The 22,041-nt window shown below is 57.8% G+C and overlaps 2 protein-coding genes across 3 annotated transcripts in view; both read left to right on the top strand.

The window, feature by feature from the left end:
- MUL1 (mitochondrial E3 ubiquitin protein ligase 1) overlaps positions 1–22,041 on the top strand; it is a 190,846-nt gene that overhangs the window by 58,096 nt on the left and 110,709 nt on the right. The gene's annotated exons all lie outside the window — the stretch shown is intronic.
- DDOST (dolichyl-diphosphooligosaccharide--protein glycosyltransferase non-catalytic subunit) overlaps positions 19,252–22,041 on the top strand; it is a 321,069-nt gene continuing 318,279 nt past the window's right edge. For both annotated transcript variants that reach the window (XM_060200899.1, XM_060200898.1), the window contains exons 1-2: positions 19,252–19,423; positions 20,071–20,181. In XM_060200899.1, coding sequence (XP_060056882.1) covers positions 19,267–19,423; positions 20,071–20,181 — 268 coding nt within the window. In that variant the 5' untranslated portion in view covers positions 19,252–19,266. The remainder of the gene's footprint in view (positions 19,424–20,070; positions 20,182–22,041) is intronic.

The following is a 22,041-nucleotide window of genomic DNA, read 5'->3' as shown; positions in this document are numbered from 1 at the left end:
CTTCCTTCTCCGGTCTGGGCAGGACCCGAATTCCCACCTGAAGACGGTGCTGTGCAGAGTGGGGCCTGGGTGTCAACACTGCCCACCCCAGCCCGCCTGTACCGGCTTTCTCAGCGCTCTGAGGTGTGGGCCTCATAGGCAGTGCCGAGCTCTAGGGACGCGCTCTGCTGGCGGCTGAGGTGGTCTTACGCTCTCTTCCTTTTGGAGGCCGTCTGTACCCGAGTCCCCAGAAGTCTGAGAATGTCCCCCAGCCCTCCGCAGCCACCCCCGCTGGGGCCCTGAGCTCCTGCACGGCTTCTGGCTCGTTCGGATGGACAGGTGGGTGGCGGGAGACTGATGCGTGTCTAGAAATAGAAGTGTGCGTGCAGGGAGGTAGCAGCCCGCCTACACCCTCCCCTGCACGGCTCCTTGAAGCAGCACGCACGTTCTCAGGGCCGAATATATGCAGATGTGATTTCTGCCAGGTGTTGCCAGTTTGACCTGCATGGGTCGTGACCTGCATATCCATCAGCTTGTGTGAGTGTCCCGTCTCCACAGCGGGACATACTCAGGACAGGGTGTGGGTCATTCTGCTGAGAAGTGGAACCTTGGCGTGCTTTCAGTTGGCGTCTTTTCTTACTGTGAGCAAGCTGAGCACTTCTCATGTGGTGTAAGGACACTGCGATAGTTTCCTTCTCAGCTGTGTCTACATCTGGCCCTTTTGCTTCCCTGCAAGAATCTCTTTATATCAGGAACACTGGAATCTATATTCAGAATATTCATTCTTGGATGGTGGTACAAGTATTATTTTCATTTATTTTTGTATTGTACTTTATTATATTTTTGCTAAATGCCATCTCTGAATTGATCAACATTTTTTTTCTCAGATCTCAGATCTAGTTTATTAGCAGGTGGGCAAAAGCTGGTTATACAGGAGACATTTCAGAGTGTGGAGCCTCGTAGTCATCTGGACATGGGTGTATTTCTATCAGTGCTTTATTTTTTTCTGACCTTGTTTTTCAACTTCTGCCTGAGAGTGAGATCAGCATTTTTATAGCTTCATTCGAAGCTTTCATTAGTGACAGTATTGATTTACAAAATTACAAGGTACCAGGGGTGTACCTCCACCCCGTTCCCACCTCTGGAGCTCTGTGTCCCCACTCCCTCCACTGGAAACTGCAGTGGTTCCCCAAGCTCACAGATCAGGGCTGACTATTATCTCTGTAACTGCCTATAATTGTAGACATTTGCCCTTTTCCTCCCCTATGGTCCTGCCTTCTCTTCCTTTCTCAGTCACACCCACATCTGTTACTACTTCTGAGGGTCCTTTCTCTTCTCTTCTCTCTCTGGGCCCTGATGGAGTCGGAATCCAGAGCCCTCTGGTCACCTTCCCGTCACCAGCAAACAAAATCTGACGACAGTTCACGCAGAGGACTGTGACTCGGAGTATATAGTCCGGGACCAGGGAGGTGGCTCACATGCTTGGAGCTCTGGGTTTGACTCCCTGAGGCCCCATGGGAGTAGCAAGAACTCCATGGGTGGTGGAGCAGGACTTTGGTGTCTCTCTTTCTAAAGTCAAAAAGCAGTGGGGCTGAGAAGGTGGTTTGGTGAAGAGTCCATGTGTGAGATCTTGGCTTTGATCAAGATGAAAAAGGGCGACCCAGCCCCTCGGTCACTCTAGAAGCCAGAGCTGAACAGAGTGATGACAGAAGACACAGACTTACAGAGAGAGGAATTGGGCAGTGCTTGAGGCTGCTCAGGGTCAGGCTGTGTGCAGAGTCTTTCAGAAGGTCCCTGAGTCACGTGTTCAGCGTGGTCAGTGACACTGATGGCCCTGTCGCTGGTGGTGACCGGCTTCCCACCTGCAGGCTGTGGGCCCGGCACACGCTCACTGAAATGCCGGGCGGAGAGGCGGGGGGATGGGTGGCTGGGTGGCAGGTAGGGTGAGCGACTAGACAGGATGGCCGGACGGGCGGAGGAGGTAGGGACGGACGGAGGAGTGGACTGGGGGGGCAGTGAGGGTGGGAGGGCACAGGGCCGGCCTTTCGGCTAACCGCTCTCCCCCGCTCAGCTCTGGGCTGCTGAGGTGGAGATCAAGGACCTGCAGTCGGAGTTCGAGCTGGAGAAGATTGACTACTTGGCCACCATCCGCCGGCAGGAGAGGGACGCGATGCTCTCCCAGCAGCTGCTGGAGCAAGTGCAGCCTCTGATCCGCAGGGACTGCAACTACAGCAACCTGGACAAGATCCGGCGAGAGTCCTGCTGGGACGAAGACAGCGGGTTCTGGAAGATCCCTGAGCCCGCCATCCTCAAGACCAGCTTCCCAGTAGGTCAGGAGCTGTGACCCCCCCCCCCCCCCCAGCCTGGGCCTCCGCCCTTGGCCGTGGCCACAGCAGACACTGACCCCGGGTCCCGGCAGATGAAGTGTCTGCAGTCAGGTTGGGCTGCCATTCTGGCCGCAGCTCAGGTGACCCCTCTGGGACTCAGTGTCCTGCGTGCGAAATGGGCCTCAGCGCTAGCGCCTTCCTTACAGGTGCCCGTCTCCCCACCTGCAGGGGGATGTTTCACGAGTGGTGAAGCAGGGCTACAGGGCTATGGGAGCTCTCCCTCTGCCTCTGCCTCTGCCTCTGTCTCTCCCTCTGTCTCTGCCTCTGTCTCTGCCTCTGTCTCTCCCTCTGTCTCTGCCTCTGTCTCTGCCTCTGTCTCTCCCTCTGTCTCTGTCTCTGCCTCTGCCTCTGTCTCTCCCTCTGTCTCTGTCTCTGTCTCTGCCTCTGTCTCTGCCTCTGTCTCTGTCTCTGCCTCTGTCTCTCCCTCTGTCTCTGTCTCTGTCTCTGCCTCTGTCTCTGCCTCTGTCTCTGCCTCTGTCTCTGCCTCTGTCTCTGTCTCTCCCTCTGTCTCTGTCTCTGTCTCTGCCTCTGTCTCTCCCTCTGCCTCTGCCTCTCCCTCTGTCTCTCCCTCTGCCTCTGCCTCTGTCTCTGTCTCTGTCACTGCCTCTGTCTCTGTCTCTGCCTCTGCCTCTGTCTCTGTCTCTGCCTCTGACTGCCTCTGTCTCTGTCTCTCCCTCTGTCTCTGCCTCTGCCTCTGTCTCTGCCTCTGCCTCTGTCTCTGTCTCTGCCTCTGACTCTGCCTCTGTCTCTGTCTCTGCCTCTGTCTCTGTCTCTGCCTCTGTCTCTGTCTCTGCCTCTGCCTCTGTCTCTGTCTCTGTCTCTGCCTCTCCCTCTGTCTCTGCCTCTGTCTCTCCCTCTGTCTCTGCCTCTGTCTCTGCCTCTGTCGCTGCCTCTGCCTCTGTCTCTGTCTCTGTCTCTGCCTCTGTCTCTGCCTCTGCCTCTGTCTCTGTCTCTGTCTCTGCCTCTGTCTCTGTCTCTGTCTCTGCCTCTGTCTCTGCCTCTGCCTCTGTCTCTGCCTCTGTCTCTGTCTCTGCCTCTCCCTCTGTCTCTGTCTCTGCCTCTGTCTCTGCCTCTGACTCTGCCTCTGTCTCTGTCTCTGCCTCTGTCTCTGTCTCTGCCTCTCCCTCTGTCTCTGCCTCTGACTCTGCCTCTGTCTCTGTCTCTGCCTCTGTCTCTGCCTCTGACTCTGCCTCTGTCTCTGTCTCTGCCTCTGTCTCTGTCTCTGCCTCTATCTCTGTCTCTACCTCTGACTCTGCCTCTGTCTCTGCCTCTGCCTCTGTCTCTGCCTCTGTCTCTGTCTCTGCCTCTGTCTCTGTCTCTGTCTCTGCCTCTGTCTCTGCCTCTGCCTCTGTCTCTGTCTCTGCCTCTGCCTCTGTCTCTGTCTCTGCCTCTGCCTCTGTCTCTGTCTCTGCCTCTGTCTCTGCCTCTGTCTCTGCCTCTGCCTCTGTCTCTGTCTCTTCCTCTGTCTCTGCCTCTGACTCTGCCTCTGCCTCTGCCTCTGTCTCTGCCTCTGACTCTGCCTCTGTCTCTGTCTCTGCCTCTGTCTCTGTCTCTGCCTCTGTCTCTGCCTCTGTCTCTGTCTCTGCCTCTGTCTCTCCCTCTGTCTCTGCCTCTGCCTCTGTCTCTGCCTCTGTCTCTCCCTCTGTCTCTGTCTCTGCCTCTGTCTCTGTCTCTGCCTCTGTCTCTCCCTCTGCCTCTGCCTCTCCCTCTGTCTCTCCCTCTGCCTCTCCCTCTGCCTCTGTCTCTCCCTCTGTCTCTGTCTCTGCCTCTGTCTCTGTCTCTGCCTCTGTCTCTCCCTCTGCCTCTCCCTGTCTCTCCCTCTGCCTCTGCCTCTGTCTCTGTCTCTGTCTCTGCCTCTGTCTCTGTCTCTGTCTCTCCCTCTGTCTCTGTCTCTGCCTCTGTCTCTGTCTCTGCCTCTGTCTCTCCCTCTGCCTCTCCCTCTGTCTCTCCCTCTGCCTCTCCCTCTGCCTCTGTCTCTCCCTCTGTCTCTGTCTCTGCCTCTGTCTCTGTCTCTGCCTCTGTCTCTCCCTCTGCCTCTCCCTGTCTCTCCCTCTGCCTCTGCCTCTGTCTCTGCCTCTGTCTCTGTCTCTGTCTCTGCCTCTGTCTCTGTCTCTGTCTCTGTCTCTGCCTCTGCCTCTGTCTCTGTCTCTGCCTCTGCCTCTGTCTCTGCCTCTGACTCTGCCTCTGTCTCTGTCTCTGTCTGTCTCTGCCTCTGTCTCTGCCTCTGCCTCTGCCTCTGTCTCTGCCTCTGCCTCTGCCTCTCCCTCTGTCTCTGCCTCTGTCTCTCCCTCTGTCTCTGCCTCTGTCTCTGTCTCTGTCTCTGCCTCTGCCTCTGCCTCTGTCTCTGTCTCTGTCTCTGCCTCTGTCTCTGCCTCTGCCTCTGCCTCTGTCTCTGTCTCTGTCTCTGCCTCTGTCTCTGTCTCTGCCTCTGTCTCTGTCTCTGCCTCTGTCTCTGTCTCTGTCTCTGCCTCTGTCTCTGCCTCTCCCTCTGTCTCTGTCTCTGCCTCTGTCTCTGCCTCTGCCTCTGTCTCTGCCTCTGACTCTGCCTCTGTCTCTGTCTCTGCCTCTGTCTCTGCCTCTGTCTCTGCCTCTGTCTCTGCCTCTGTCTCTGTCTCTGCCTCTGTCTCTGCCTCTGTCTCTGTCTCTGCCTCTGCCTCTGCCTCTGTCTCTGCCTCTGTCTCTGTCTCTGCCTCTGCCTCTGTCTCTGTCTTTGCCTCTGTCTCTGCCTCTGACTCTGCCTCTGTCTCTGTCTCTCCCTCTGTCTCTGCCTCTGCCTCTGTCTCTGCCTCTGTCTCTGTCTCTGCCTCTGCCTCTGTCTCTGTCTCTGCCTCTGTCTCTGTCTCTGCCTCTGTCTCTGCCTCTGTCTCTGTCTCTGTCTCTGCCTCTGCCTCTGTCTCTGTCTCTGCCTCTGTCTCTGTCTCTGCCTCTGTCTCTGCCTCTGACTCTGCCTCTGTCTCTGCCTCTGTCTCTGACTCTGACTCTGTCTCTGTCTCTGCCTCTCCCTCTGTCTCTCCCTCTGTCTCTGCCTCTGCCTCTGTCTCTGCCTCTGTCTCTCCCTCTGCCTCTCCCTCTGCCTCTGTCTCTCCCTCTGTCTCTGTCTCTGCCTCTGTCTCTGTCTCTGCCTCTGTCTCTGCCTCTGACTCTGCCTCTGTCTCTGTCTCTCCCTCTGTCTCTGCCTCTGTCTCTGCCTCTGTCTCTGCCTCTGTCTCTGCCTCTGCCTCTGACTCTGCCTCTGTCTCTGTCTCTGCCTCTGTCTCTGTCTCTGCCTCTGTCTCTGCCTCTGTCTCTGCCTCTGCCTCTGTCTCTGCCTCTGCCTCTGTCTCTGCCTCTGACTCTGCCTCTGTCTCTGTCTCTGCCTCTGTCTCTGCCTCTGACTCTGCCTCTGTCTCTGTCTCTGCCTCTGTCTCTGTCTCTGCCTCTGTCTCTGTCTCTGTCTCTGCCTCTGTTTCTGCCTCTGCCTCTGTCTCTGTCTCTGTCTCTGCCTCTGTCTCTGTCTCTCCCTCTGTCTCTGTCTCTGCCTCTGTCTCTGTCTCTGTCTCTGCCTCTGTCTCTCCCTCTGCCTCTGCCTCTGCCTCTGTCTCTCCCTCTGTCTCTGTCTCTGCCTCTGTCTCTCCCTCTGCCTCTGCCTCTCCCTCTGTCTCTCCCTCTGCCTCTGCCTCTGTCTCTGTCTCTGTCTCTGCCTCTGCCTCTGTCTCTCCCTCTGCCTTTGTCTCTGTCTCTGTCTCTGTCTCTGCCTCTGTCTCTGCCTCTGTTTCTGTCTCTGTCTCTGCCTCTGTCTCTGCCTCTGTCTCTGTCTCTGCCTCTGTCTCTGCCTCTGTCCCTGTCTCTGCCTCTGTCTCTGCCTCTGTCTCTGTCTCTGCCTCTGCCTCTGTCTCTGTCTCTGCCTCTGTCTCTGTCTCTGCCTCTGCCTCTGTCTCTGTCTCTGCCTCTGACTCTGCCTCTGTCTCTGTCTCTCCCTCTGTCTCTGCCTCTGTCTCTGTCTCTGCCTCTGCCTCTGTCTCTGCCTCTGACTCTGCCTCTGTCTCTGTCTCTGTCTGCCTCTGTCTCTGTCTCTGCCTCTGTCTCTGCCTCTGTCTCTGTCTCTGCCTCTGCCTCTGTCTCTGTCTCTGTCTCTGCCTCTGTCTCTGCCTCTGCCTCTGTCTCTGCCTCTGACTCTGCCTCTGTCTCTGTCTCTGCCTCTGCCTCTGCCTCTGTCTCTGTCTCTGCCTCTGCCTCTGCCTCTGACTCTGCCTCTGTCTCTGTCTCTGCCTCTGTCTCTGTCTCTGCCTCTGTCTCTGCCTCTGTCTCTGTCTCTGCCTCTGTCTCTCCCTCTGTCTCTGCCTCTGCCTCTGCCTCTGTCTCTGCCTCTGCCTCTGCCTCTGTCTCTGTCTCTGCCTCTGTCTCTGTCTCTGCCTCTGTCTCTGCCTCTGTCTCTGCCTCTGCCTCTGCCTCTGTCTCTGCCTCTGCCTCTGCCTCTGTCTCTGTCTCTGCCTCTGTCTCTGTCTCTGCCTCTGTCTCTGCCTCTGTCTCTGTCTCTGCCTCTGTCTCTGCCTCTGTCTCTGCCCCTCCCCCTCCCTTCCATCTCCCCTCCCTCCCTTCCCCCTCCCACTTCCCCCCCTCCTTCCTCTCCGTTTCTCTTCCCCTCTCCCTCTCCCCCCTTTCCCTTTCCCCCTTCACTTCCCTCCCTCCCCCTCCCCTCCCCCTCTCCTTCTCTCTCTCTCTCCCCTGTCAATTACTCTGTCCTGTCCAATAAAATGGACACACAAAGGGCCTGGTGGTGACACACCTGGCTGAGTGCACATGTTACAATCCTCAAGGACCCAGGCTCAAGCTCCCGGTTCCCCACCTTCAGGGGGAAGCTTCACGAGCGGTGAAGCAGGGCTGCAGGTGTCTGTCTCTGTCTGTCTCCCTCTCTGTCTCCCCCTCCCCTCTCAGTTTCTCTGTCCCAGCCAGTAAAATGGAAGAAGTGGCTGCTGGGAGCAGTGGACTGGTAGTGCAGGCACTGAGCCCCAGTGGTAACCCTGGAGGCGAACAAGCCAGCAAGCAAAGGGCGCAGCCGCGGGGTTCACACATAGGCGCCCGCTTTAAACCACCCGCCAGCCCAGAGCCCTTTGCTTGCTGGCTTGTTATTATTATTGCCATTGTTGATGTTGTTCGTTGTTGGATAGGACAGAGAGAAATGGAGAGAGGAGGGGAAGACAGAGAGGGGGTGAGAAAGACAGATCCCTGCAGACCTGCTTCACCGCCTGTGAAGCGACTCCCCCCTGCAGGTGAGGAGCCGGGGCTCGAACCAGGATCCTTACACCGGTCCTTGTGCTTCAGCCATGTGCACTTAACCCGCTGCGCTACTGCTGGCCTCCCTGTTTTGTTTTTGTTGTTACCAGGGTCCTTGTTAGGGCTCAGCACTGTGTGACAGTGACCTTTTTTCTTTCTGTTCTTTTTTTTTTTTCCCCACTTATTGTGTTGACAGAAATAGAATTTGAGAGGGAACGGGAGATGGGGAGTGGAGAGAGGGAGTGGGGGGCAGGCCTGCATGAAGCTTCCTCCTGCAGGTGGTGAGCAGGGGCCTGAACCTGTGATATGTGTGCTCAGCCAGGCGAGCCGCCACCAGGGCCTTGTGCGACATTCTCATGGTCACTGTCCTTCTCTTGGTTTCTTTTTTTAAAAAGAATTTTATTATGTGTATTTATTGGATAGAGACAGCCAGAAATTGAGAGGGAAGTGGGTGATAGGGAGAGAGACAGAGAGACACCTGCAGCCCTGCTTCACCACTTGCAAAGCTTTCCTCCTGCGGGTGGGGACCAGGGGCTCGAACCCAGGTCCTTGCACACTGTAACATGTGCGCTCCCCCAGGTGCCCATCCGCCTGGCCCCTCTGTCTCGGTTCCTTGGGGGTCCCCACAGGTGGAGGGTGGAGAGACGGCCTGTGGAGTGAGGTCAGACTGGCAGTGTCTTCCTCCAGCACAAAGTGGCCTCTGTTCACACAGAGCTGCAGGCTCTTACAGTCCTCAGTTCTCCCCAGAGCTGCTCCCAGCGGCCACAGCGTGTCCTCCAGGGTCCACATCTCTGGTGCTTACAGACAACCGCGGACACGTAGCCGCATCCCTCCCGTGCCCCCAGCAGCCAGCCTTGTCTTCCCAGAAGCAGGGCACAGACCCTCCTGGTGACTGGCTGCCAGAGTCACCCTTGGGTCAGGCATAATCCTCCCGTCCTCCACCCAGAGAGGTTGCCGCTGTCCCTCTGTCCTCCTGTCCCTCGGTCCCTCTTGCCAGGCAGCAGTGACTTCAGCTTTGGTTTTCTCATAGCAGTTCCAACAGGGCCACAGAATAAGTCAGCCCGCAGAACCTCCTCCGCAGACAACGGCGAGCCAGGCATGGTGAGTCCTCTGGGGCTCAGTGACTGATGGGGACAGTGACGGGGACAAGACAGGTGGTGACAGGGACGGGGACAAGGACAGTGATGGGGACGAGACAGGTGGTGACAGGGACGGGGCAGTGATGGGGATGGTGACAGGGATGGTGACAGGGATGGAGACAGGCATGGTGACAAGGACACAGACAGAGGCAGTGACAGAGATGGTGTCAGGGATGGTGACAGGGACAGTGACAGGGGAGTCAGTACAGAGCTGGCAGGTCTTTGGCCCCAAAGTGCAGTGGTCAGTGTTACTCTAGGGGACACATGCCTACTGTCACCTCACCAAGGGTCACAGCAGCTGCTGAGTCTGGATCCTTTTTGGATCCTTTCACCTCAGTGGCACCTTCTCTGACCTCCGATTTAAGGCGGTGGTGGCCATAAAGCCCAGAACGTGGTTCAAGGCTGTGCGGCCCAGTAGGGGGGGCAGACGCTTCAACTTCTGCTTCCCTGGGTCCAGCTGGTGTCTGATTGGGTCCTCAAAGGGTGTGTGCACGAGCATCATACACACGCTCTTTGAACCAGAGCCCTGCTCAGCTCTGGCTTGTGGCCCTGGGATTGGCCACTGCATCCTCGCGTGACTTGTGGGAGTAACTGTTACGCCCACCTGCCGGCCCCCCTGCCCCCACGTCTTGTGCTGCAGTGGACACACACTCCCTGACAGAGACTAGCAGGCTTTCCTGCAAAGTCCAGGTTGTGAATGTTTTGGACCCTGTCACAGCCACTCACACCGCCCTAGAGGGTAGGTGGTGGGTGTGTGAATGAGCTTGACCATGACCAAGTTACTTTGCATAGAGGAAAAGTCTATGGACCAGACGAGACTGGCAGGCTGTGATCTGCTGCCGCCTGCCGCAAAACATTCTAGACATCTCAGAAAACTCACATGGAACACAGAGCAGACCTTTGCTGACAAAGCCATTCACAGGTCCCTGGCTCCTGGCTCCCAGGTAAAGATCTGTGTGAGCTGCACAGACTGGCAGCGAGAAGTCGCTTATGCTACCCTGACCTCACTGGCTCATTTTAGTAGTTTGATTTCATAATAAGGGAAATTTGCCCCTGAAAAATGTTTCTTTTTTTTCTTTTCTTTTTTTTTGAAAAAATGTTTTATTTTAATGAAAGATACAGAGAGAAACACACAGAGAGAGAGACACTGGAGCTCTGCTCAGCTCTAGCTTCTAGTGGTGCTGGGGATTAAACCTGGGACCTTGCAGCCTCTGCTATGAAAGTCTTTTGCAGGGGGAGTCGGGCGGTAGCGCAGTGGGTTAAGCGCAGGTGGCGCAAAGCACAAGGACCGGCTTAAGGATCCTGGTTCGAGCCCCCGGCTCCCCACCTGCAGGGGAATCGCTTCACAGGTGGTGAAGCAGGTCTGCAGGTGTCTGTCTTTCTCTCCCCCCTCTGTCTTCCCCTCCTCTCTCCATTTCTCTCTGTCCTATCCAATAACAACCACATCAATAACAACAACAATAATAACTACAACAACAATAAAAAAAAGACAAGGGCAACAAAAGGGAAAATAAATAAATAAAATTAAAAAAAAGAATTTAAAAAAAAAAGAAAGTCTTTTGCAGAACTGTTAGGCTATCTCCCAGCCCCTAAAAAATCTCTTAGTGTGTGATTATAAAGCACTTATGCAGTCATAACGTTTTTGTCTTGAGGGCTACATATCCAAAGCCACGATACTAAGCAGTGCAGGATGCTCCCTGGCTGCTGTGATGAGCACAGTGAGTGCTCCCTGGCTGCTGTGATGAGCACAGTGAGTGCTCCCTGGCTGCTGTTATGAGCACAGTTGGTGCTTCCTGGCTGCAGTGATGTGCACCAATTTCAGGCATGGCTGTACCCTAGGGGTATGTGGATTTTTTAAATGTTATCACCACCAGGATTATCTCTGGGCCTTGGTACCAGCACTATGAATCCATCACTCCTGGCAGCCATTCTTTGTCTATTTTTAACATTTTATTTCTATTTGTATTTGGCAGGGAAGAGGGAAACTGAGAGAGGTAGAGAGGGAGAGAGAAGCAGACACCTGCAGGCCTGCTTCATCGCTTGTGAAGCATCACCCCTGCAGGTGGGAGCGGGGCTCAAACCTGGGCCCTTAGGCCTGGTAACATGTGCAATCAAGTACCACCCACCACCTGGCCCCTCTGCGTGGTTTAACCCCTTGTTCTGTTTCCTTTGGGAAGCCGGTCATAGATTCAGGCTGAGACTCACAACGTGGTGGGAAGGATGGCTTTTGGCAGACCATGATCCAACAAGAGAGGAGACTGATCTCTTAAAACAGCCTTTTCTATGTGTATTTAAACTTTGTTTCATTTGTTTTGAGGTTACCTTGGTTTACAGAGAATTTTTTTATTGTTTACTTATTGGACAGAGAGAAATTGGGAGGGGTCGGAGAGATAGGGAGAGAGAGACCTGCAGCCCTGCTTCACCACTCATGAAGCTTTCCCCCTGCAGGTGGGGACAGGGCCTCGAACCCGGGTCCTTGCGCACTATAACGTGTGTGCTTGACCAGGTGTGCCACCACCCGGCCCCTGGTGTATTTTTCTGTGCGAAAATGCTTCGTGACTTCCATGAAATCAGAAGGGTCTGAGGCGTGTGGACTCTCCCTGGCTCCTACTGGAGCCGGCAGGACACCTTGTTTTGAGTTTGCAAGAAAGGAGACAGTGCCCACCCTGCGAGTCAGGGAGAGGTGCCGCCTGGCCCTGACTGGAGGTGTGGCTCCTCAGCTGCCTGGATCCAACTCCAGCCCTGAATGAGCAGAGTCCGGGCCTGTCCGGGACACACAGTGGGTCCGCAGTGGAGCCAGGGCAGTCTCTACCCCGTCAGGCTCGGGAGCTGCGGAGAAGGGACACAGGCAGGGCGTCCTGACATGTGTGGCTCTCGAATTTCAGCAGGAGGAAGACCGCTACAAGCTGATGCTCAGTCGCAGTGACAGTGAAAACATTGCCAGTAACTACTTCCGGTCCAAGCGAGTCAGCCAGATCCTCAGCACAGACCCCATGAAGAGCCTCGGTGAGTGTCCCGCCAGCTGCCGTCCTCCACAGGCTGTTCCGCCCGCCCTCTGCCATGGAGAGGTGTGCCGGGAGCTCTCAGAGTCAGGTGGGCCTGGGTTTAAACCGCTGCCTCTCCAAGCCTCAGCTTCCTCAGCTGCTGCACATGGGGCAGCGCTGTCTGCTGCTCAGGACGAGGGCAGGTGAGCAGGTGGAATGGCTGGCACAGCCCTGCCCCTTCGTCTCCTCAGCGAGGTGCTGTGCTTGGTTCCATATACCCTGGGTGGGGTTGCCTGGGCAGCTGAGTTACTTCCCAGTCCCCCTCGGGGTTCCCATCTTGGGGCAAGTAGGTCACAAGTGCAAGGCAGGATCTTTCTCAACGGGAGACCCAGAGCCATCACTCCAGCACACGTGATGATGCTGCGGAATGAACTCGGGGCCTCCCTGTCCAAACTCTCCCGCTATGCCACTTCCTGAGACAGCCCAGGTCTCAAAGGGCCACACAGCTCTCTGGAGAGCGCGCCTGCTCTGCCTGAGTGACCCATGTTTGTAAGCACCGCACTTACCAAGCTGGAAGGAGCTTTGCTGCTGTGATGTCACCCCCCCCCCCAAGGTCTGGCACAGTGAAGCCTGGCGAAGGCCAGACCTAATGGAGGCCTGGGGCTGGGGGCGGATGTCAGCGAAACAGCAGCTCTGCCCGTCCTGTGGGGCCTCGGGCTCGCTTCCAGAGCCACGTGTGGTAGGCGGTGCTCTGATATAAAAAGCAGTCGCAGAGGCGCCCCAGCAGTGAAGCACGGGACTGGCCCGCGGCCCACGCACAGCCGGACTAGTCTCCTCTCCGTCACTTTGAGATTCAAAGGGATCTCTCAGTACCTACACTGAGAGGAAAGCAAGGACCTAGCACCACTTCGTTCCTTAAAGGGAAGCCAGAGAGGGTGGGGAGGGATCAGAAATGGAGCAGCGCCTCACACTTCTGGGGCTCTGCTCCCACCCCTGCTGCCAAAGGGGGGCAGCGGGGAGAACTGAGAGCCAGGGGGGAGGAGGTGCAGGGGCAGCGGGAGAACTGAGAGCCAGGGAGGAGGTGCAGGGGCAGCGGGGAGAACTGACAGCCAGGGGGGAGGTATGGCGTTTCCCTGACTCTAGAATCAGCAAGAGCTTGGGCGAGGGGGTTGGCCTAAAGTAACGCAGCGGCATGAGACCTGGGCTTGCTCTCCTGTGGAAACACACTCACTCACACATAATATCACACACATTCACACTCTCTCACATAATCATACACACACACTCTCACATGATCACACACTCTCTCACATGATCACACACACACTCTCTCACATCACACTCACACTCTCACATAATCATACACACTCTCACATGATCACACACTCTCTCACATGATCACACACTCTCACATGATCACACACACACTCTCTCACATCACACTCACACTCTCTCACATGATCACACACTCTCTCACATGATCACACACTCTCATATGATCACACACACACTCTCACATCACACTCACACTCACATAATCATACACACATACTCTCACATGATCACACACTCTCACATGATCACACACTCTCACATGATCACACACTCTCTCACATGATCACACACACTCTCATATGATCACACACACTCTCACATAATCATATACACACTCTCTCACATGATCACACACTCTCATATGATCACACACACTCTCACATAATCATATACACACTCTCTCACATGATCACACACACACACTCACATGATCACACACACTCTTACATGATCACACACACTCACATGATCACACACACTCTCACATGATCACACTTACATAATCACACACACTCACATAATCACACACACATAATCACACACAATCATACACATTCACAATCACACTCGCATAATCACATACTCACACAATCACACACTCACTCACATAATCGCACACGCTCTCACATAATCACACACTCACATAATCACACACTCAATCACACACTCTCACATAATCACACACTCACATAATCACAGACACAATCACACACATTCACATAATGACACTCGCATAATCACACACTCACACAATCACACTCAAACAATCACACACACACACACACACTCTCACTTAATCACACACTCACATAATCACACTTACATAATCACACACCCTCACATAATCGCACACGCTCTCACATAATCACACACTCACATAATCACACACAGTCTCACATAATCACACACTCTCACATAATCACACACACTCTCACATAATCACACACACTCTCACATAATCACACACACTCTCACATAATCACACACTCTCACATAATCACACACTCTCACCTAATCACACACACTCTCACATAATCACACACTCTCACATAATCACACACTCTCACATAATCACACACACACTCACATAATCACACTCACATAATCACACTCACATAATCACACACTCACACAATCACATACACTCACACAATCACACACACTCACACAATCACACACTCACATAATCACCTAGTTCCCCTCGGCCTCTTCTTCACAGTTTACCACAACTCGCCACCGGGCCTCAGCTCCCCGCTGGGCGCCGGCTGCGCCATGCCACCCGCCCAGGCCCCTGAACTGCCGCAGCCCCGGCCCTTCCGCCTGGAGTCTCTGGACATCCCCTTCAGCAAGGCCAAGCGCAAGAAGAGCAAAAGCAACTTCGGCAGCGAGGCCCTGTGAAGGCAGCTCTGCCTGCCCGCCTGCGTGCGGGTTTCTGGAGCCCATGGGCCTCCCGGGGAAGGCGGAAGACGCTTCCCTCCAACCTCAGCCTGGCTGCCTGTCTTCCCTGAGAGGCCCGTGTCCCACCGCTCACCCGCCCAGGCTCAGATGCCCGTGGGCCCCAGGCGGACCTGCAGTCCCACCACGCGGCGGGCAGCGTCTCCCTGCGGGTCACGCCCAGCGTCCTTCTGCAGAGGGGGTGCAGGAGCGCCCGAGAAGCCCCCGTGTCACCCTGCCCTGCTGGGCGAGGCCCAGAGGAGGCCACCCCGCACCCGGCTGCCTGCAGTAAACCCTGCCTCCGACTCAGTCCCTCCTGGCTGTCTGTCGCCGCTGCGCCCTCCTGCCCATCCTGCTCTTTGGGTCTTCTCCCTGGAGCGGGGCTGATGGCCTGGCCTTTGAGCAAGCGAGCCCCAGGCTGCTACAGCTCCAGTCACGGGCAGTTCAGGGGTCGTACAAGGGTAGTTCAGGGGGTAGTACAGGGGTAGTTCAGAGGGCAGTTCAGGGGAAGTTCAGGGGTAGTACAGGGGTAGTTCAGAGGGTAGTTCAGGGGAAGTTCAGGGGTAGTACAGGGGTAGTTCAGGAGGTAGTTCAGGAGGTAGTTCAGGGGCAGTTCAGGAGGTAGTACAGGGGTAGTTCAGGGGATAGTTCAGGGGGTAGTTTGGGGTAGTTCAGGGGTAGCTCAGGGGATAGTTCGGGGGGTAGTTCAGGGGGTAGTACAGGGGTAGTTCAGGGGGTAGTTCAGGGGATAGTACAGGGGTAGTTCAGGGGGTAGTACAGGGGTAGTTCAGGGGCAGTTCAGGGGGTAGTTCAGGGGTAGTTCAGGGGGTAGTTCAGGGGGTAGTACAGGGGCAGTTCAGGGGTAGTTCAGGGGCAGTTCAGGGGGTAGTTCATGCACAGTTCAGGGGCAGTTTACAGGCAGTTCAGGGTTAGTTCACGGGCAGTTTGGGGGCAGATGGCTCATAGAGGATCCACACCCAAGGATCCGTGAGCCAGAGTGACTGTCATTTTCTAAGCTGGGAGCTACGTCTTGTTGAGGCTCAGAGAAGGTGCAGGTTTGAGCGATTTTATTGCCACCGGGGTTATCACTGGGCTTTGGTGCCTGCATGACGTTCACTACTTCTGGCTGCCAATCCCCCCCCTTTTAAGCAGGGTGAGTGACCTAGGTGAGAGCTCCCGATGGAGAGAATCCACCAGCGGCAGGAGATGGGGCTGAAGGGCGTGTCAGCTGCAGACCTGTTCCCGCGAGGGGCCAGGAACACAGGGCAGACTGGCCAGCGAGGGGCTGGGGCTGGGGGCTGAGGGGCTGAGGGGCTGAGGGGCTGAGGAGCTGAGGAGCTGAGGAGCTGAGGGCTGAGGGGCTGAAGGGCTGGGGGCTGAGGGGCTGAGGAGCTGAGGGCTGGGGGGCTGAGGGCTGAGGGGCTGAAGCTGAGGGCTGAGGGGCTGAAGGGCTGGGGGCTGAGGGACTGAGGGGCTGAGGACTGAGAGCTGAGGGGCTGAGGGGCTGAGGGGCTGACGTGCTGAGGGGCTGAGGGCTGCGGGGCTGAGTGCTGGGCGTTGTGGCTGAGGGCTGCGGCCTGAGTGTTTGGGGCTGTGGGCTGAGGGGCTCAGGGACTGGGGGCTGAGGCTGAGGGGCTGAGGGGTTGGAGGCTGAGGGGCTGTGGGCTGAGGGCTGTGGGCTGTGGGGCTGGGGGTTAGGGGCCGAAGGCTGAGTGCCTAGTGGCTGAGGGGCTTTGGCTGAGGGGTTGGAGTTGAGGGCTGAGGGTCTGAGGGTCTGGCAGCTAGGGGCTGATGGCTGAGGGTCTGAGGTGCTGGCGGGCTGAGATCCTGGGGCTGAGTCGCTGAGGGCTGGGGGCTGAATCGCTGAGGGCTGGGGCTGAGGGTCTGAGGGCTGGGGGCTGAGGGTCTGAGGGCTGGGGGCTGAAGGTCTGAGGGCTGGGGGCTGAGATCCTGGGGCTGAGATCCTGGGGCTGAAGGGCTGAGATCCTGGGGCTGAGTCGCTGAGGGCTGGGGCTGAGGGGCTGAGTGCCTGAGGGCTGAGGGGCTGAGGACAGAGGGCTCTGGGGCTTTGGGCTGAGGGTCTGAGCTGAGGTCTGAGGGGCTGGTGGCTGAGGGCTGGGGGCTCAGGGCTGAGGTCCTGGGGCTGCGGGGCTGAGGCCTGTGGGGCCTGGGGGCTGAGGGTCTGAGGGCTGGGGCTCAGGGCTGAGGTCATTGGGCTGCGGGGCTGAGGGTCTTAGGGCTGGGGGCTGGGGGCTGAGGGCTGGGGGCTGAGGGCTGGGGGCTGAGGGGCTGAGGGCTGAGGGCTGGGGGCTGAGGGCTGGGGGCTGAGGGGCTGAGGGCTGGGTGCTGAGGGGCTGACGGTCTGAGGGCTGGGGGCTGAGGGGCTGGGGGCTGAGGGTCTGAGGGCTGGGGCTGAGGGGCTGAGGGGCTGAGGGCTGGGGGCTGAGGGGCTGAGGGCTGGGGCCTGAGGGGCTGAGGGCTGGGGGCTGAGGGTCTGAGGGGCTGGGGGCTGAGGGTCTGAGGGCTGGGGCTGAGGGGCTGAGGGGCTGAGGGCTGGGGTCTGAGGGGCTGAGGGCTGGGGGCTGAGGGTCTGAGTGCTGGGGGCTGAGGGGCTGGGGGCTGAGGGTCTGAGGGCTGCGGCTGAGGGGCTGAGGGGCTGGGGGCTGAGGGGCTGAGGGGCTGGGGGCTGAGGGTCTGAGGGCTGGGGGCTGAGGGGCTGAGGGCTGCGGGCTGAGGCGTTGGGGGCCTGGGGCCTTTGGGCTGAGGGACTGAGGCGCTGAGGGGCCGGGCCTCAGGGCTCTCGGGCTGGGAGCAGAGCTGCGCCCTCTGCAGGGCGGGAGCAGCGGGAGGGGCTCAGCCTGGCTGGAGACTTGCTTGCTTAGGAGACAGCAGGGAGGACGCTGGGATGAATGAGGCCACAGCATTCACCTGATTCCCGCCGCACGGCCCACTCACCCCTGCACTACCCCACTCACCCCTGCACTACCCCCGCTCACCCCTGCACTACCCCCACTCACCCCTTCACTACCCCCACTCACCCCTGCACTACCCCCGCTCACCCCTGCACTACCCTCGCTCACCCCTGCACTACCCCACTCACCCCTGCACTACCCCATTCACCCCTGTACTACCCCACTCACCCCTGCACTACCCCGCTCACCCCTGCACTACCCCCGCTCACCCCTGCACTACCCCATTCACCCCTCCACCTACCCCCACTCACCCCTGCACTACCCCACTCACCCCTGCACTACCCCCACTCACCCCTGCACTACCCCCACTCACCCCTGCACTACCCCCACTCACCCCTGCACTACCCCACTCACCCCTGCACTACCCCCACTCACCCCTGCACTACCCCCGCTCACCCCTGCACTACCCCCGCTCACCCCTGCACTACCCCCGCTCACCCCTGCACTACCCCCGCTCACCCCTGCACTACCCCCGCTCACCCCTCCACTACCCCCGCTCACCCCTGCACTACCCCCGCTCACCCCTGCACTACCCCCGCTCACCCCTGCACTACCCCCGCTCACCCCTGCACTACCCCCGCTCACCCCTGCACTACCCCCGCTCACCCCTGCACTACCCCCGCTCACCCCTGCACTACCCCCGCTCACCCCTGCACTACCCCCGCTCACCCCTGCACTACCCCCGCTCACCCCTGCACTACCCCCGCTCACCCCTGCACTACCCCCGCTCACCCCTCCACTACCCCCGCTCACCCCTCCACTACCCCCGCTCACCCCTCCACTACCCCCGCTCACCCCTGCACTACCCCCGCTCACCCCTGCACTACCCCCGCTCACCCCTGCACTACCCCCGCTCACCCCTGCACTACCCCCGCTCACCCCTGCACTACCCCACTCACCCCTCCACCTACCCCCACTCACCCCTGCACTACCCCACTCACCCCTGCACTACCCCCGCTCACCCCGGCCTCTCGGTCCCAGCACCCGGCCTCTCGGTCCCCAGCACCCGGCCTCTGCACCAACGGACGATGCTCCCACAGTCCTGCCCCAGAGCCAAGTTACTGTTACTCTTTCCACTGTTATTGTTACTCTTGTTACTGTTATTGTTGTTACTGTTACTCTTGTCACTGCTATTGTTACTCTTGTCACTGTCATTGTTACTCTTGTTACTGTTACTCGTTAGTCACTTTTGTCACTGTTATTCTTGTTACTTTTGTCACTGTCACTGTTCCTCCTGTCAGTCACTCTTGTCACTGTTCCTCTCCCCCGGCCCGGCGCAGCGGGAGTGTCTGCAGAGCCCGCCCGCCCACATTGCGTGGCTCTTTACTCGGGGAAACAGCAGCCGAGACGCCCGGCTCCACCGCTCGTGAAGCTCCCGCAGCTGCGGGCCGGAGCCTCGAACCCGGGAACTGCCCAGGCGCCCGTGGAGCGGAAGCCCGTAGCAGCGGCACCCGCAGGCGCCGACCCATCCCCGCCGGAAGCGGGCTCGGCTGTCCGGCGCGTGGGCGGGGCCCGGGGCGCTGCGCCTCACTGATTGGCCGCGGCTGCAGAGCTGTCTGTCTCGGATTGGACGTCTGCTCAGGGGGCGGGGCTGCGCGGCGCCTCTACCAATAGGGTCAGAGGCTTCGCCGCCAGCCGCCGGGTCGCCTCCGGGGCGGAGCTCCCGGCTCCTCCAGGGCTAGGGATGACTTCCGGGTCGTCTCCGCCGTCCTCGAGCCGCGATTGGGCGTCCACAAAGCTCGCTTCCGGCGCCCCGGTGCCGGGCTGCTGTCGGCGGAGCAAGATGGGTCCCGCGGCCTGTGCCCGCGCCCGCCGCGTCGCGTGGCTGCTGCTGCTGCTGCCCCTCGGCCTGGCCTGCGCCGGCGGCCCGCGCACCCTGGTGCTGCTGGACAACCTCAACCTGCGCGACTCGCACTCGCTCTTCTTCCGGAGCCTGAGAGGTGCGGGGCCGGGGGCGCCTCCCGTGTCCCTCCGTGTCCCGCGTGCCCGTGTCCTCTGTGTCCCCCGTGTCCTCTGTGTCCCCCGTGTCCTCTGTGTCCCCCGTGTCCTCTGTGTCCCTCTCATGTCCCCCCGTGTCCCTCTCATGTCCCCCCGTGTCCCTCTCATGTCCCCCCGTGTCCCTCTCATGTCCCCCCGTGTCCCTCTCATGTCCCCCGTGTCCCTCTCATGTCCCCCCGTGTCCCTCTCATGTCCCCCCGTGTCTCTCTCATGTCCCCCGTGTCCCTCTCATGTCCCCGTGTCCCTCTCATGTCCCCCGTGTCCCTCTCATGTCCCCCCGTGTCCCTCTCATGTCCCCCCGTGTCTCTCTCATGTCCCCCGTGTCCCTCTCATGTCCCCGTGTCCCTCTCATGTCCCCCCATGTCCCTCTCATATCCCCCCATGTCCTTCTCATGTCCCCGTGTCCCTCTCATGTCCCCGTGTCCCTCTCATGTCCCCCCATGTCCCTCTCATATCCCCCCATGTCCTTCTCATGTCCCCGTGTCCTTCTCATGTCCCCGTGTCCCTCTCATGTCCCCCGTGTCCCTCTCATGTCCCCCGTGTCCCCCTCCTCCCCATCCCCATGGCCTCATCGCCTGCTTTCCTGCAGACCGGGGCTTTGAACTCACGTTCAAGACGGCGGACGACCCCAGCCTGTCGCTCATCAAGTATGGAGAGTTCCTGTTCGACAACCTGGTGGTCTTCTCGCCATCCGTGGAAGGTGAGCAGGTCTCCCGGCCGTCTGCCCTCGGGGGAAGCTCCGCCGGGTCGAACCCGGTGTGCCAGCCGCTCCACCCGCCGCCCCGCGGCCTTTTCCTCCTCGCCCGCCCGCTCGGCCGTGGTTCCCGGCTGCAGGGTCGCACCCGGAGGGCGCCAGGGTCCCGCCACGCTCGGCTGTGGGAAAGGTGGCGCCGGGGATCGAGCCTCTCTCTCTCTCTCTCTCTCTCTCTCTCTCTCATCCTTTCTCTCCCTCTCTCTCTTTCCCTCTCTCCCTTCCCCTCTCTTTCTCCCTCATCCTCTCCCTCTCTTCCTCCCTCTATCTCTCTCCCCCCTTTCCCTCTTTCTCTCTCTCCCTCTCTCCCCCTCTCCATCTCTCTATCCCTCTCTCTCTCTCTCTCCCTCTCCCTCTCCTCCCCGCCCCGCAGGACTAGTAGAGAGGTGACTTGCTGTGAATTCTGCAGGACTAGTAGAGAGGTGACTTAATGTGAATTCTGCAGGACTAGTAGAGAGGTGACTTAATGTGAATCCTGCAGGACTAGTAGAGAGGTGACTTGCCATGAATTCTGCAGGACTAGTAGAGAGGTAACTTAATGTGAATCCTGCAGGACTAGTAGAGAGGTGACTTAATGTGAATCCTGCAGGACTAGTAGAGAGGTGACTTGCTGTGAATTCTGCAGGACTAGTAGAGAGGTGACTTGCCGTGAATCCTGCAGGACTAGTAGAGAGGTGACTTGCCGTGAATCCTGCAGGACTAGTAGAGAGGTGACTTGCCGTGAATCCTGCAGGACTAGTAGAGAGGTGACTTAATGTGAATTCTGCAGGACTAGTAGAGAGGTGACTTAATGTGAATCCTGCAGGACTAGTAGAGAGGTGACTTGCCGTGAATCCTGCAGGACTAGTAGAGAGGTGAATTGCCGTGAATTCTGCAGGACTAGTAGAGAGGTGACTTGCCGTGAATCCTGCAGGACTAGTAGAGAGGTGACTTAATGTGAATCCTGCAGGACTAGTAGAGAGGTGACTTAATGTGAATTCTGCAGGACTAGTAGATAGGTGACTTAATGTGAATTCTGCAGGACTAGTAGAGAGGTGACTTAATGTGAATTCTGCAGGACTAGTAGAGAGGTGACTTAATGTGAATCCTGCAGGACTAGTAGAGAGAGGTGACTTGCCGTGAATCCTGCAGGACTAGTAGAGAGGTGACTTGCTGTGAATTCTGCAGGACTAGTAGAGAGGTGACTTGCCGTGAATTCTGCAGGACTAGTAGAGAGGTGACTTGCCGTGAATCCTGCAGGACTAGTAGAGAGGTGACTTGCCGTGAATCCTGCAGGACTAGTAGAGAGGTGACTTGCTGTGAATTCTGCAGGACTAGTAGAGAGGTGACTTGCCGTGAATCCTGCAGGACTAGTAGAGAGGTGACTTGCTGTGAATTCTGCAGGACTAGTAGAGAGGTGACTTGCCGTGAATCCTGCAGGACTAGTAGAGAGGTGACTTGCCGTGAATCCTGCAGGACTAGTAGAGAGGTGACTTAATGTGAATTCTGCAGGACTAGTAGAGAGGTGACTTAATGTGAATCCTGCAGGACTAGTAGAGAGGTGACTTGCCGTGAATCCTGCAGGACTAGTAGAGAGGTGAATTGCCGTGAATTCTGCAGGACTAGTAGAGAGGTGACTTGCTGTGAATTCTGCAGGACTAGTAGAGAGGTGACTTAATGTGAATCCTGCAGGACTAGTAGAGAGGTGACTTTCTGTGAATTCTGCAGGACTAGTAGAGAGGTGACTTGCCGTGAATCCTGCAGGACTAGTAGAGAGGTGACTTGACTCGAATTCTGCAGGACTAGTAGAGAGGTGACTTGCCGTGAATT

The sequence above is a fragment of the Erinaceus europaeus genome, chromosome 11 (assembly GCF_950295315.1).
Source record: "Erinaceus europaeus chromosome 11, mEriEur2.1, whole genome shotgun sequence".
In the NCBI taxonomy this organism is placed as follows: Eukaryota; Metazoa; Chordata; class Mammalia; order Eulipotyphla; family Erinaceidae; genus Erinaceus; species Erinaceus europaeus.
The sequence above is the reverse complement of the archived record's forward strand: the minus strand, read 5'-3'. Positions and strand labels throughout refer to the sequence as shown.